Source organism: Notolepis coatsorum, assembly GCF_963971535.1.
Source record: "Notolepis coatsorum genome assembly, contig: SCAFFOLD_1234, whole genome shotgun sequence".
NCBI lineage: Eukaryota > Metazoa > Chordata > Actinopteri > Aulopiformes > Paralepididae > Notolepis > Notolepis coatsorum.
The window spans coordinates 26,868-43,212 of NW_028169529.1; the positions used below are offsets into that span (position 1 = coordinate 26,868).

General features: G+C 44.8%; 1 protein-coding gene across 1 annotated transcript in view; it reads left to right on the plus strand.

Annotated features, from left to right (window-relative positions):
- The window catches only part of LOC311248711 (N-acetylated-alpha-linked acidic dipeptidase 2-like), a gene marked incomplete at its 3' end in the record, with an annotated part of 32,031 nt that overhangs the window by 2,197 nt on the left and 13,489 nt on the right, over positions 1–16,345 (plus strand). Inside the window, exons 2-3 of the mRNA XM_084339547.1 lie at positions 3,566–3,674; positions 6,610–6,796. Coding sequence (XP_084195673.1) covers positions 3,566–3,674; positions 6,610–6,796 — 296 coding nt within the window. The remainder of the gene's footprint in view (positions 1–3,565; positions 3,675–6,609; positions 6,797–16,345) is intronic.

Consider the following 16,345-nt stretch of genomic DNA (forward strand, 5'->3'; position numbering starts at 1 on the left):
CCCTGTTATAACATGAATCACAGACTGTCTGAGCTGACCCAGTCTGCCGTCCCCTGTTATAACATGAATCACAGACTGTCTGAGCTGACCCAGTCTGCCGTCCCCTGTTATAACATGAATCACAGACTGTCTGAGCTGACCCAGTCTGCCGTCCCCTGTTATAACATGAATCACAGACTGTCTGAGCTGACCCAGTCTGCCGTCCCCTGACCCAGTCTGACCCAGTCTGCCTCCTCTGCACATCCATAACACTTGGAATAAGCATCTTATCTTTGGTAAGAGGAGAAAGCTCAAATGAAGATTATTATTATTATTATTATTATTATTATTAAATGTACCAGCCTAAGTATAGCGTGCAGGGGCCCGCAGATCTCGACGAGAGTCTGAAACAGTCGAAATATGGGAATATTATTGTATGTATTTATGTATGTAGTATGTATGTAAGTAAGTAAGTATGTAAGCTTATGCATGTTATTATGTTGTCCATATTTGGAAGCCATTATTAGTGACCAGGCTCCCTCCTAAAGCTTTAAATAGCTTCTTGCAGGAGACCTGGCACACACTGTTGATGATGATGTTCCTACGATGATGACATGTATCGTATCGTGTGTGTGTGTGAATAAATTCAAATTCAGAATAAGACTAGCAGTGTGTGCGTGCGTGCGTGTGTGTGTACATTTGTGTGTGTGTGTGTGTGTGGTCACCACGACATGCTGTATCTAGCGTCTATATGTTGACCTCAGGTAACACTCTCTTTCAGCTTCACCCTGCTAGGGTTAGGAGAAACTGTAAATGTGCTGTAAATGTGCATAATGTGAATCACTACCCACTTTCAAAAACACTCTCAAAAAACACCTACGGGAGACTGCAATTCGAAACTGGCCCCTACAAATGTCCTAACCTAGTTGTACAGTAAATGACCAAGTATGGCTTTGTCAGTATTCCAATGTACAGTGTAAAATGTGTGTCCGCCCCCTACCCAACCCCCCCCCCCCCCCCCCCCACCCACCTCCAATGTACAGCCCCCACACACCCACTCAACCTCCTCCAATGTACAGTTTCGACGTCAAATGTATACACTCTTTTTCTGGACACTTTTGTATCACAAACAGTACTGTATTAGCAAATCTGATATGTCATAAATGTACAGATGTAGCAGTACTGTCTATCTGTATGTCATGTTATGTTATGATGAATTGAAAATGGGGACCCTGATGTAAACAAGACGAAAGTCTTTCTCTGGTCTGCATCCCCTTAACAATTGTGTGTATTGAGCTGTACTGTACTGTACCCATTCTGCAACCTGTTAATAAAGTTTTCAATCAATCAATCAATGCTGATAATGTGATGTTAGTGTGATGTTAGTGTGCTGTTAGTGTGATGTTAGTGTGATGTTAGTGTGATGTTAGTGTGATGTTAGTGTGATGTTAGTGTGATGTTAGTGTGATGTTAGTGTGATGTTAGTGTGATGTTAGTGTGATGTTAGTGTGATGTTAGTGTGATGTTAGTGTGATGTTAGTGTGATGTTAGTGTGATGTTAGTGTGATGTTAGTGTGATGTTAGTGTGATGTTAGTGTGATGTTAGTGTGATGTTAGTGTGATGTTAGTGTGATGTTAGTGTGATGTTAGTGTGATGTTAGTGTGATGTTAGTGTGATGTTAGTGTGATGTTAGTGTGATGTTAGTGTGCTGTTAGTGTGATGTTAGTGTGATGTTAGTGTGATGTTAGTGTGATGTTAGTGTGATGTTAGTGTGATGTTAGTGTGCTGTTAGTGTGATGTTAGTGTGATGTTAGTGTGATGTTAGTGTGATGTTAGTGTGATGTTAGTGTGATGTTAGTGTGCTGTTAGTGTGATGTTAGTGTGATGTTAGTGTGATGTTAGTGTGATGTTAGTGTGATGTTAGTGTGATGTTAGTGTGATGTTAGTGTGATGTTAGTGTGATGTTAGTGTGATGTTAGTGTGATGTTAGTGTGATGTTAGTGTGATGTTAGTGTGATGTTAGTGTGATGTTAGTGTGATGTTAGTGTGTTGTTAGTGTGATGTTAGTGTGATGTTAGTGTGATGTTAGTGTGATGTTAGTGTGATGTTAGTGTGATGTTAGTGTGATGTTAGTGTGATGTTAGTGTGATGTTAGTGTGATGTTAGTGTGATGTTAGTGTGATGTTAGTGTGATGTTAGTGTGATGTTAGTGTGATGTTAGTGTGATGTTAGTGTGATGTTAGTGTGTTGTTAGTGTGTTGTTAGTGTGATGTTAGTGTGATGTTAGTGTGATGTTAGTGTGATGTTAGTGTGATGTTAGTGTGATGTTAGTGTGATGTTAGTGTGATGTTAGTGTGATGTTAGTGTGATGTTAGTGTGATGTTAGTGTGTTGTTAGTGTGATGTTAGTGTGATGTTAGTGTGATGTTAGTGTGATGTTAGTGTGCTGTTAGTGTGCTGTTAGTGTGCTGTTAACCCTTTCACTACCACACTACCAAATGGTTAACCCTTTCACTGCGACAATACAGAAGGTTGACCCTTTCACTGCCACACGGCAAAGGGTAAAGCCTTTCCCTACCACACTATAGAATGCTGTTTGTCAGCGTGAGATCTGTTTGTGATGTCTGTCTACGATGCAGGTCACCAGCAGCACATATAAACCTGTGTACGTGAAGGAACACGGTGGTTGGTCACCAGCAGCACATATAAACCTGTGTACGTGAAGGAACACGGTGGTTGGTCACCAGCAGCACATATAAACCTGTGTACGTGAAGGAACACGGTGGTTGGTCACCAGCAGCACATATAAACCTGTGTACGTGAAGGAACACGGTGGTTGGTCACCAGCAGCACATATAAACCTGTGTACGTGAAGGAACACGGTGGTTGGTCACCAGCAGCACATATAAACCTGTGTACGTGAAGGAACACGGTGGTTGGTCACCAGCAGCACATATAAACCTGTGTACGTGAAGGAACACGGTGGTTGGTCACCAGCAGCACATATAAACCTGTGTACGTGAAGGAACACGGTGGTTGGTCACCAGCAGCACATATAAACCTGTGTACGTGAAGGAACACGGTGGTTGGTCACCAGCAGCACATATAAACCTGTGTACGTGAAGGAACACGGTGGTTGGTCACCAGCAGCACATATAAACCTGTGTACGTGAAGGAACACGGTGGTTGGTCACCAGCAGCACATATAAACCTGTGTACGTGAAGGAACACGGTGGTTGGTCACCAGCAGCACATATAAACCTGTGTACGTGAAGGAACACGGTGGTTGGTCACCAGCAGCACATATAAACCTGTGTACGTGAAGGAACACGGTGGTTGGTCACCAGCAGCACATATAAACCTGTGTACGTGAAGGAACACGGTGGTTGGTCACCAGCAGCACATATAAACCTGTGTACGTGAAGGAACACGGTGGTTGGTCACCAGCAGCACATATAAACCTGTGTACGTGAAGGAACACGGTGGTTGGTCACCAGCAGCACATATAAACCTGTGTACGTGAAGGAACACGGTGGTTGGTATCTGATGTTGCACTGAACGCCTCGTTGTGCGCTGCCTGCTCCAGGCTGGTTCTCCAGACCCACGGGCTCCCAGACAGACGCCGGGTCATCCAGCGGATACCTCAGAGAGTTCCTGGACCAGATGGAGCCTCAGAAGATCAAAGAACATCTCAGGTATACAGATTACTGGGTGATCCTTTACTTAAAGGAAAACTCCAACATTTGGGGAGATGAGCTTACCGTCTTCTCCAGAGAGACAAGAAGATGGATACCAGTTTCCTCTCTGTTGTGCGTTCAGTAGAAAGCTATCTGGCTGCATGTTAGCCTAGCTTAGCACAATGAATGGAAGCGGACATGACCGGATAGCCTCCAGGAGAGGTGTTAGTTGGACAATGGCTAGGCTACCCGGTCATGTCCGCTTCCATTCATTGTGCTAAGCTAGGCTAACGTGCAGCCAGATAGCTTTCTACGGAAGGCACAGAGAGGAAACTGGTATCTATCCGCTTGTCTCTCTCTGGAGAAGACGGTAAGCTAATTTCCCAAAATGTTGGAGTTTTCCTTTAAACCTAAACTAGACATCTTTCGCACAATAGCGGCCCCCCGAGGCCAAGAGAGGCAACTGCTCAGTGTAAAGAGAGACAAACAGTGGTGGTAAACTGGAAAGATTTTTTTTTTATTTGTGCAAAACACATTTAGGCTTTAGAAAAGAGACTTTAGTCTCTAGAAATTAGACTATTTCATGGCCTAATATGTCAAATGTTCTCTACATCAAAGTCAAAGTCGACTTTATTGTCATTTCTCATAATGTGCAAAAGCAGGGGTGTAAAATACTTAAGTACTGTTTTTAGGGATTTGTACTTTACTCTAGTATTATTAGGTTTGTATACTTGTACTTTTACTCAATTACATTTCAGAGAAAAAAATTATATTTTTACTCCTTACATTTAAAATGCAGACCTACAAAGTACAAAGTACAAATCTCACAGGACCAACTATTTTTATTAGTATATTTGTTTCTCTGACCGAACTAAAGTTAACGTTATTAATCCTGCGGCCGCACTTTATTTAAAAACAGCCAATCAAATCCCCATCAATGGAACATGAACCCGCCCATACCCATGCTGTCCTTGTGCAAGACTAGAAAGTGGGGATCTTTGATTAAACACCTGCTATCAGAAGAATAGACAGTCAGAAAAAAGGTTTTTACTTTGACTTTTTAGTACTTAAGTACATTTAAAAGTAGAAACTTTTTTACTTTTACTCAAGTGTGTTTTGAGCCAGCTACTCTGACTCTTACTTGAGTACGATTTTGAGACGGTACCCATACTTTCACTTAAGTATAATTTCTGGGTACTTTTTACTCCCCTGATTAAAAGCCAATAATCTCTTCCTTCCTCGTGCACCTCCTGTGTAGAAGAGTTGTTGTTCTCCCAACAGGAAGTTGGACCTCCTGTGTATAAGAGTTGTTGTTCTCCCAACAGGAAGTTGGACCTCCTGTGTATAAGAGTTGTTGTTCTCCCAACAGGAAGTTGGACCTCCTGTGTATAAGAGTTGTTGTTCTCCCAACAGGAAGTTGGACCTCCTGTGTAGAAGAGTTGTTGTTCTCCCAACAGGAAGTTGGACCTCCTGTGTATAAGAGTTGTTGTTCTCCCAACAGGAAGTTGGACCTCCTGTGTATAAGAGTTGTTGTTCTCCCAACAGGAAGTTGGACCTCCTGTGTATAAGAGTTGTTGTTCTCCCAACAGGAAGTTGGACCTCCTGTGTAGAAGAGTTGTTGTTCTCCCAACAGGAAGTTGGACCTCCTGTGTATAAGAGTTGTTGTTCTCCCAACAGGAAGTTGGACCTCCTGTGTATAAAAGTTGTTGTTCTCCCAACAGGAAGTTGGACCTCCTGTGTATAAGAGTTGATGTTCTCCCAACAGGAAGTTGGACCTCCTGTGTATAAGAGTTGTTGTTCTCCCAACAGGAAGTTGGACCTCCTGTGTATAAGAGTTGTTGTTCTCCCAACAGGAAGTTGGACCTCCTGTGTAGAAGAGTTGTTGTTCTCCCGACAGGAAGTTGGACCTCCTGTGTATAAGAGTTGTTGTTCTCCCAACAGGAAGTTGGACCTCCTGTGTATCAGAGTTGTTGTTCTCCCAACAGGAAGTTGGACCTCCTGTGTATAAAAGTTGTTGTTCTCCCAACAGGAAGTTGGACCTCCTGTGTATAAGAGTTGATGTTCTCCCAACAGGAAGTTGGACCTCCTGTGTATAAGAGTTGTTGTTCTCCCAACAGGAAGTTGGACCTCCTGTGTATAAGAGTTGTTGTTCTCCCAACAGGAAGTTGGACCTCCTGTGTAGAAGAGTTGTTGTTCTCCCAACAGGAAGTTGGACCTCCTGTGTAGAAGAGTTGTTGTTCTCCCAACAGGAAGTTGGACCTCCTGTGTATAAGAGTTGTTGTTCTCCCAACAGGAAGTTGGACCTCCTGTGTATAAGAGTTGTTGTTCTCCCAACAGGAAGTTGGACCTCCTGTGTATCAGAGTTGTTGTTCTCCCAACAGGAAGTTGCACCTCCTGTGTATAAGAGTTGTTGTTCTCCCAACAGGAAGTTGGACCTCCTATGTATCAGAGTTGTTGTTCTCCCAACAGGAAGTTGGACCTCCTGTGTAGAAGAGTTGTTGTTCTCCCGACAGGAAGTTGGACCTCCTGTGTATCAGAGTTGTTGTTCTCCCGACAGGAAGTTGGACCTCCTGTGTATAAGAGTTGTTGTTCTCCCGACAGGAAGTTGGACCTCCTGTGTAGAAGAGTTGTTGTTCTCCCAACAGGAAGTTGGATCTCCTGTGTATAAGAGTTGATGTTCTCCCAACAGGAAGTTGGACCTCCTGTGTAGAAGAGTTGTTGTTCTCCCAACAGGAAGTTGGACCTCCTGTGTAGAAGAGTTGTTGTTCTCCCGACAGGAAGTTGGATCTCCTGTGTATAAGAGTTGTTGTTCTCCCAACAGGAAGTTGGACCTCCTGTGTAGAAGAGTTGTTGTTCTCCCAACAGGAAGTTGGACCTCCTGTGTAGAAGAGTTGTTGTTCTCCCGACAGGAAGTTGGACATCCTGTGTATCAGAGTTGTTGTTCTCCCAACAGGAAGTTCACCCGGCTGCCCCACTTGGCCGGAACCAAGCAGAACCTGGTGCTGGCCGAGCAGATCAAAGAGGACTGGTTGAGGTTCGGCCTGGACTCCGTAGAGCTGGTGCCGTACGACGTGCTGCTGTCCTATCCCAACACATCACAACCCAACTACATCGCTGTTCTGGACCACCTGGGCACAGAGGTACAGTGAGTTCTGGACCACCTGGGCACAGAGGTACAGTGAGTTCTGGACCACCTGGGCACAGAGGTACAGTGAGTTCCTCTCTAGTCTATGTTGGACAGTGACTCACTCCATAATTATCACTCTGGATTACACTCCATACCATCATCAGACACACTCCATACCATCATCAGACACACTCCATACCATCATCAGACACACTCCATACCATCATCAGACACACTCCATACCATCATCAGACACACTCCATACCATCATCAGACACACTCCATACCATCATCAGACACACTCCATACCATCATCAGACACACTCCATACCATCATCAGACACACTCCATACCATCATCAGACACACTCCATACCATCATCAGACACACTCCATACCATCATCAGACACACTCCATACCATCATCAGACACACTCCATACCATCATCAGACACACTCCATACCATCATCAGACACACTCCATACCATCATCAGACACACTCCATACCATCATCAGACACACTCCATACCATCATCAGACACACTCCATACCATCATCAGACACACTCCATACCATCATCAGACACACTCCATACCATCATCAGACACACTCCATACCATCATCAGACACACTCCATACCATCATCAGACACACTCCATACCATCATCAGACACACTCCATACCATCATCAGACACACTCCATACCATCATCACACACACTCCATACCATCATCAGACACACTCCATACCATCATCACACACACTCCATACCATCATCAGACACACTCCATACCATCATCAGACACACTCCATACCATCATCAGACACACTCCATACCATCATCAGACACACTCCATACCATCATCAGACACACTCCATACCATCATCAGACACACTCCATACCATCATCAGACACACTCCATACCATCATCAGACACACTCCATACCATCATCAGACACACTCCATACCATCATCACACACACTCCATACCATCATCAGACACACTCCATACCATCATCAGACACACTCCATACCATCATCAGACACACTCCATACCATCATCAGACACACTCCATACCATCATCAGACACACTCCATACCATCATCAGACACACTCCATACCATCATCAGACACACTCCATACCATCATCAGACACACTCCATACCATCATCAGACACACTCCATACCATCATCACACACACTCCATACCATCATCAGACACACTCCATACCATCATCAGACACACTCCATACCATCATCAGACACACTCCATACCATCATCAGACACACTCCATACCATCATCAGACACACTCCATACCATCATCAGACACACTCCATACCATCATCAGACACACTCCATACCATCATCAGACACACTCCATACCATCATCAGACACACTCCATACCATCATCAGACACACTCCATACCATCATCAGACACACTCCATACCATCATCAGACACACTCCATACCATCATCAGACACACTCCATACTAAGGGTGTAACGGTACACTAAAACCACGGTTCGGTACGGGTTTTCGGTACAGTGGGGGGGGAAAGTTTGGCTTTCCACTCATGTTCCACTCAGGGGTGATGTAGTGTTCAGTAACTAATTGTACTTGTAGGGCTGTCAACGAATATTCTATATTGAAAATAATAATCAACTTGTTAAAACAAATATATATATATTAGATTGTGAAAAGAAAACAGCCCCTGGTGGGCGGTCGTTAGTGGTTAACATACCGTTGTATTCGTTCGGTACACAGCCGTACTGAACCTAAGGTCCAGTACTGAAACGGTTCGGATATGTGTACCTTTACACCCCTACTCCATACCATCACTCTAGATATACTCCATACCATCACTCTAGATATACTCCATACCATCACTCTAGATATACTCCATACCATCACTCTAGATATACTCCATACCATCACTCTAGATATACTCCATACCATCACTCTAGATATACTCCATACCATCACTCTAGATATACTCCATACCATCACTCTAGATATACTCCATACCATCACTCTAGATATACTCCATATCATCACTCTAGATATACTCCATGTCATCATCACCGGCAGCGTGGCTACATGAGTAGAGCTCCGGACTCGAGCCCCGGTCGAGGCCGCTGTCGGAAAGTGGTGTTGTTGTCCAGCAGGGGGCACTCTGTCCTCTGGACTTGTCAGTAACGATGCCCCTGTTTTACGGTGCCCCCCGTACAGCTGCGAGTGCCGTCCTTCGGATGAGACGCTAAACCGAGGTCCTGACTAAATCTCGGTCGTTGAAGAACCCAGGACGCCTATCGTAAAGAGTAGGGGGTTCCCCGACGTTCCTGGCCAAATTCACAACCAGGTCTCTGACATCAAGGCCTCCTAATCATCCCTTCCCCTTAATTAGCTGATATCAATCCCTGTCTCCTGAGCCGTTCAGTCAGTGTGTAGTGTGATGTGTGCCGGGTGTCAGTGTATGATAGTCAGTGTGTAGTGTGATGTGTGCCTGGTGCCAGTGTATGGTAGTCAGTGTGTAGTGTGATGTGTGCCGGGTGCCAGTGTGTGGTAGTCAGTGTGTAGTGTGATGTGTGCCGGGTGCCAGTGTATGGTAGTCAGTGTGTAGTGTGATGTGTGCCGGGTGCCAGTGTATGGTAGTCAGTGTGTAGTGTGATGTGTGCCTGGTGCCAGTGTATGGTAGTCATTGTGTAGTGTGATGTGTGCCTGGTGCCAGTGTATGGTAGTCAGTGTGTAGTGTGATGTGTGTCTGGTGCCAGTGTATGGTAGTCAGTGTGTAGTGTGATGTGTGCCTGGTGCCAGTGTATGGTAGTCATTGTGCAGTGTGATGTGTGTCTGGTGCCAGTGTATGGTAGTCAGTGTGTAGTGTGATGTGTGTCTGGTGCCAGTGTATGGTAGTCAGTGTGTAGTGTGATGTGTGCCTGGTGCCAGTGTATGGTAGTCAGTGTGTAGTGTGATGTGTGTCTGGTGCCAGTGTATGGTAGTCAGTGTGTAGTGTGATGTGTGCCTGGTGCCAGTGTATGGTAGTCAGTGTGTAGTGTGATGTGTGCCGGGTGCCAGTGTATGGTAGTCAGTGTGTAGTGTGATGTGTGCCGGGTGCCAGTGTATGGTAGTCAGTGTGTAGTGTGATGTGTGCCTGGTGCCAGTGTATAGTAGTCCTTGTGTAGTGTGATGTGTGCCTGGTGCCAGTGTATGGTAGTCATTGTGTAGTGTGATGTGTCTGGTGCCAGTGTATGGTAGTCAGTGTGTAGTGTGATGTGTGCCGGGTGCCAGTGTATGGTAGTCAGTGTGTAGTGTGTAGTGTGCCGGGTGCCAGTGTATGGTAGTCATTGTGTAGTGTGATGTGTGCCTGGTGCCAGTGTATGGTAGTCAGTGTGTAGTGTGATGTGTGTCTGGTGCCAGTGTATGGTAGTCAGTGTGTAGTGTGATGTGTGCCTGGTGCCAGTGTATGGTAGTCAGAGTGTAGTGTGATGTGTGCCGGGTGCCAGTGTATAGTAGTCCTTGTGTAGTGTGATGTGTGCCTGGTGCCAGTGTATGGTAGTCAGTGTGTAGTGTGATGTGTGCCGGGTGCCAGTGTATGGTAGTCAGTGTGTAGTGTGTGATGTGTGCCTGGTGCCAGTGTATGGTAGTCATTGTGTAGTGTGATGTGTGCCGGGTGCCAGTGTATGGTAGCCATTGTGTAGTGTGATGTGTGCCGGGTGCCAGTGTATAGTAGTCAGTGTGTAGTGTGATGTGTGCCGGGTGCCAGTGTATGGTAGTCCTTGTGTAGTGTGATGTGTGCCGGGTGCCAGTGTATGGCAGCCATTGAGCCTGCATAGGCCAAGGTTGGGTGCTACCAGTGGTGGTGAAGGAGGCCATTTCCACCCTACATTGTAAAGTGCTTTGAGTCTGAGAAAAGCGCTATATAAATGTAATGAATTATTATTATAAGGGCTTAAATGAACTTGACTAATAAAACAACAAACCTATAGGCGGCTACGTGGCGTAGTGGGCAAGGCGCTCGCCACGAATGCGGAGACGCTGGGCTCGCCTGTTCGAGCCCAGCGCTCCACATTGCTTTCAGTTTAGCTGGTCGTTAATACTAATACACATTGGCCTTATTAGGGGGTGGGAAACTGATGGGTGGGTATCGGGCGTTGTGGACAGCGACTCCAACAGGTCGGTTGGTGCGCCTGCGCAGTAGAATCAGGAAGTGTCGGGGGCAGCGTGAGCCTCCCACGCGTTACTCCTCGCCACTGAGAGATCGAGCTGCGCAGGTGAAAAGATGCGACTGCTGTTACCTCAAGTACCGGAGGGGACTTGTGCTATGTATGACTTAGTCCACATTGCAGCCGGCTTGTGGGAGGCAAGAAACAGCGTTCGTGACAGGGGAGGGTTGAATTGGATGATACGAAATTGGGATGGGAGAAAATATAGAAAATGGGAGAAAAAGTGGATAAAAAAAAAAAAAAAAAAAAAAAAACTATAAAGCCCTGAGGAGGCTGAGAACCGGCTAGAACATAGTTGACTCGTCTGTGGCTCGTGCTGGATACTCGTCTGGTTGAAATATAGAATGTCCACAAGGTCTGTTGCAATAATACCCCCAGTAAGTTTATTTACACCAAACAATAATTATTACCAATATGCACAATTTGCATGTAATATATAAAGTAGAGGTGGGCATAGATACATTTCTTTTTAATCTAGATTAATCTATCTGCAATCCTGGAGTTAATCTAGATTAAAATGGCTCATTTGAAGTCTGCCGAAGGCATTCAAAATATGTGTGTTCTACCTAGGGATGGGTATGGTTAGGATTTTATCGATACTACTACTCTTATCGATACTGCTTAACGGTTCGGTACTTTATCGACATTGCTTTATTATTTATAACTTTATAAATCAATATTATTTCTTCAGCAACAGCAGCAGCAATGTTCTTTTATATAACTTTGTAAATAAATTATAAATAAATTTAATAAATAAATATTATTTCTTCAGCAACAGCAGCAACAATGTTTTAAATGTGTCTGAATTATAGACTTTTTATAATAAACAACAAATGTAAGATAAAAAAAAAACGATATACACTGAGGTTACTCAGGTAACGATAGTTGTTACCTGAAGCCCTTGGACTCCACTGTAGAGAAGGGGTGCAGGCCTTTGACAACAGACTGGGTCACAGCCCTGTGACACTCGTTCACCCTATGCTCTGTAATTTATTAGCCTATTTGTAATAATTCGTTATTAGCCTAGCTAACTCCGTATGATCTTGGCTTACCTGCAGTGGACGTGGATGGAGATGGAACACTGCGAGCAAAGCAGTCGAAAACGGCGCATTTCTGCAGACTAATGTTATGTTTTGACAACAGATGTTTTGACAAATTGCTTGTATTGCCACCCATACTTGCAAATGTTTTATTGCACTTGTGGCAACGTGCGTTGTCGGCATCGACCTTCGTAAAGTGTACCCAGACTTTCATGTTGTTCTCTCCGCCATGATGAGCGCAGAGCTCGGTCTGTGTGGCTTCAACACGGAGCCACGGACAGGCCCCGCCCTGAAGTACAGGCCCCGCCCTGAAGTACAGGCCCCGCCCTGAAGTACCCGTATGTGTATGTTGTGTGAGTGTGTGTGGCTCGCTGCGGTTCGCTTCTCGTGCAGACAGAAAAAAAAACTATTTATATTGTTATTATTACATTATATATCATTATATAACATCATATATCATCATATATCATTATATATCATTATATAACATTATATATAATATAACATTATATATCATTTAGAGGTGGACATAGATAAAAAAATATATAAAATCTAGATTAAAATGGCTCATTTGAAGTCTGCCGAAGGCATTCAAAATATGTGTGTTCTACCCAAATAATGACCAGAAGTAAGTCCTTACTTTTTCTTTTCTCCTTACGTTTCTCAGGCCAGGTGGCCCATTACACCATGAGCCCATCTCCCGTTTCCAAACTGCATTACAGACTGTGATGCAACAACCTTCTATGTTGACATGTCACGTGGTTATGTTGATGACGTGAGATGGTGGCTTGTGGCTCTGCTGGTGGCTGGTGGTAGATCCTCATCCTCACATCATCTGTATGTTTCTGCAGCAGCAGCCACAACAACAATACTTTATTAGTTATGGTTACATCACAGGATGGGGGCATTAAGCAACCTACATAAGATAACAATGTTATATCCAAAATAATTATGTAGCGTCATATTAATTATCTTAAAGAAACATGGGAAATGCGTTTACCGCTTTCTCCACAATCAGACCAATTTCCTCTGCTGTGCATTCAGTAGAACGCTATCTGGCTGCAAGCTAGCTTAGCTTAGCACAAATTAATGGTGGCAGATACGGACCAGCTAGCAGTGATGGGCAAGCTACTTTGAAGCTACTTTGCCCATCACTGCCAGCTAGCCTAGCTTAAAACACCGGGAGAAGTGTTTTTGGCCAACAGATAGCTGTCCGTATCTGCTTCCATTCATTCGTGCTAAGCTAGGCTAGGTTGCAGCCGGATAGCTTTCTACTGAAGGCATAGTAGGCCATAAGGTGAAGTCTGAGAAGTGGCTTTTCTCGTTCCCACCTCGGGGGACTACGCAATTTTCACTCTGGGTGAAAGATCTATTGGTGTAGATTTAAGAAGAAAACAATCATGCCGGTTTTGCGCAATTATAATTAAAAAAGTCGGGACTAGATCTTTCCTCGCGAACGGATACTTGGTCGCCGCATAGTTATATTTGGTGTAATTGGTGCAAGTTCTGTCACGTGTCTTGCGCTCGACCAATACAATACTCGGACAGTCCTTCATACCAGCGGCCATCAGGCTCCACAACAGTGGGCAGCGACTAGCAGCCTCCAGGCCCCACAACAGGGGGCAGCGACTAGCAGCCTCCAGGCCCCACAACAGGGGGCAGCGACTAGCAGCCTCCAGGCCCCACAACAGGGGGCAGCGACAGCGACTGCTACCAGACATTGACCTGGGACTTATAGGAACCCAAGGGGGACAAAGTAGACTACCCTGGTACTTTGATTAATGTATACTCAGTAGATAGTAAATTATAACACTACCTCATGCATACTGCACCTTATGTGACACTGTGAATAATGTGAATATTCCTCAGCTAGTCAGATAGTAAATTATTTTGACCATATTGATCAAATTGTTTACACTGCCTGTGTTGTCTTTTACTACCTGTATACTGTGTTGTTTTACTACCTGTACCCCTCCCCCCCTCCCCCCCATGCTGCTATGATGCCTGAATTTCCCCAAGGGGATCAATAAAGGAATATCTTATCTTATCTTATCTTAATAGCAGCCGATGTGTTGCCAGGATACGGCCGTCGGGCGACAACAAATATGACATCCACGGAGTAACGTTACGCTTTTTGTCGATAAAACGCAAGTAGCGTGAAAACCTAATCTATCCCACGTGTCTGTGTAAAGTCTTGTACACGTTCTTTCTGAACGGACTTGAGATGCATATAACATTGTTTAGAAACCTTTTAGCTAAATGTTTTTTGTCCATTTTCGTCCTCTTCTGTACTTGTCGAGATGTAACGTTACTCCATGGCAACGTATCCTGGCAACACAGCGGCTGCTATTGGTCGAGCGCAAGACACGTGACAGAACTCGCACCAATTACACCAAATGTAACTACGCGACAACCAAGTATCCGTTTGTGAGGAAAGATCTAGTCTAGTCTAACTAGATCTAGTCTAGTTAAAATTATAATTGTGCAAAACCGGCAGGATTGTAGATGGATAACTTTTTCTTCCTAAATCTACACCAATAGATGTTTCACCCAGAGTGAACATTGCGTAGTCCCCCGAGGTGGGAACGGGATGAAACGATAACAGGCTTCACCTTATGGCCTATAGAGAGGAAACTGGTATCTATCTTCTTGTCTGACTCTAGAGAAGATGGTGCACATTTCATCATTTAGTTTAGTTTATTAGGTTCATGAACAGGACCGTGTGCATGAATCAAGAAGATTTAACCCTTTCACTACCACACTACAGCCGGTTAACCCTTTCACTACCACGCTAAATAATGTTAACCTCCTGTAGTGTGGTAGTGAAAGGGTTAACCTTCTGTAGTGTGGCCGTGAAAGGTTAACCGTCTGTAGTGTGGTTGTGAAAGGGTTAACCTTATGTAGTGAAAGGGTTAACCTGCTGTAGTGTGGTAGTGAAAGGTTAACCTTATGTAGTGTGGTAGTGAAAGGTTAACCGTATGTAGTGTGGTAGTGAAAGGGTTAACCTCCTGTAGTGTGGTAGTGAAAGGGTTAACCTTCTGTAGTGTGGCCGTGAAAGGTTAACCGTCTGTAGTGTGGTTGTGAAAGGGTTAACCTTATGTAGTGAAAGGGTTAACCTGCTGTAGTGTGGTAGTGAAAGGTTAACCTTATGTAGTGTGGTAGTGAAAGGGTTAACCTCCTGTAGTGTGGTAGTGAAAGGGTTAACATTCTGTAGTGTGGTAGTGAAAGGGTTAACCTCCTGTAGTGTGGTAGTGAAAGGTTAACCGTCTGTAGTGTGGTAGTGAAAGGTTAACCTTCTGTAGTGTGGTAGTGAAAGGGTTAACCTTCTGTAGTGTGGTAGTGAAAGGGTTAACATTCTGTAGTGTGGTAGTGAAAGGTTAACCTTCTGTAGTGTGGTAGTGAAAGGTTAACCGTCTGTAGTGTGGTAGTGAAAGGTTAACCGTCTGTAGTGTGGTAGTGAACGGGTTAACCGTCTGTACTGTGGTAGTGAAAGGTTAACCTTCTGTAGTGTGGTAGTGCAAGGTTAACCTTCTGTAGTGTGGTAGTGAAAGGTTAACCTTCTGTAGTGTGGTAGTGAAAGGGTTAACCTTCTGTAGTGTGGTAGTGAAAGGTTAACCGTATGTAGTGTGGTAGTGAAAGGTTAACCTTCTGTAGTGTGGTAGTGAAAGGGTTAACCTTATGTAGTGTGGTAGTGAAAGGGTTAACCTTCTGTAGTGTGGTAGTGAAAGGTTAACCGTATGTAGTGTGGTAGTGAAAGGGTTAACAAAAAGCTCATTCCATCTGTAGTCATAAAATCTAATCAAATGTATTTGTAAGGCCCGACAACACACATTAATGTCCCCATGGGCCGGACACGTCTTCTTTAAACGAGTCAAGAAGAAACATCACAATGAATCAAGAACAGTGGGCGGCCGGGTAGCGCAGCAGACTGTCTACCACCACAGAGACAGTAGGATCAATTGGCAGTGTTAGCGGGTGAGAAACCCGGCGAGGGTGGGTCCTGGTCGTTGTAAACAGCGACTCCTACAGTTCGGTCGGGGCGCCTGCACAGCAAGGGAAGGATCTGGGGGAGGTAGTGTGACCTTCCACACGTTACACTCTCTCAGTGAGAGTCCGTGCTGCCAGGTGAAAAGAAGCGGTTGATTGGCTACACATGTGTCGGAGGAAGCATGTGATAGTCTCCGCCCTCCCGGACCAACGGTAGGGGGCAGAGTGCACAACGACCAGGAAGGGGAGTGGGAATTGGCATAACGACTAACATTGGGATGGGAGAAAAACGGGAAAAAGAAGGAGGAAA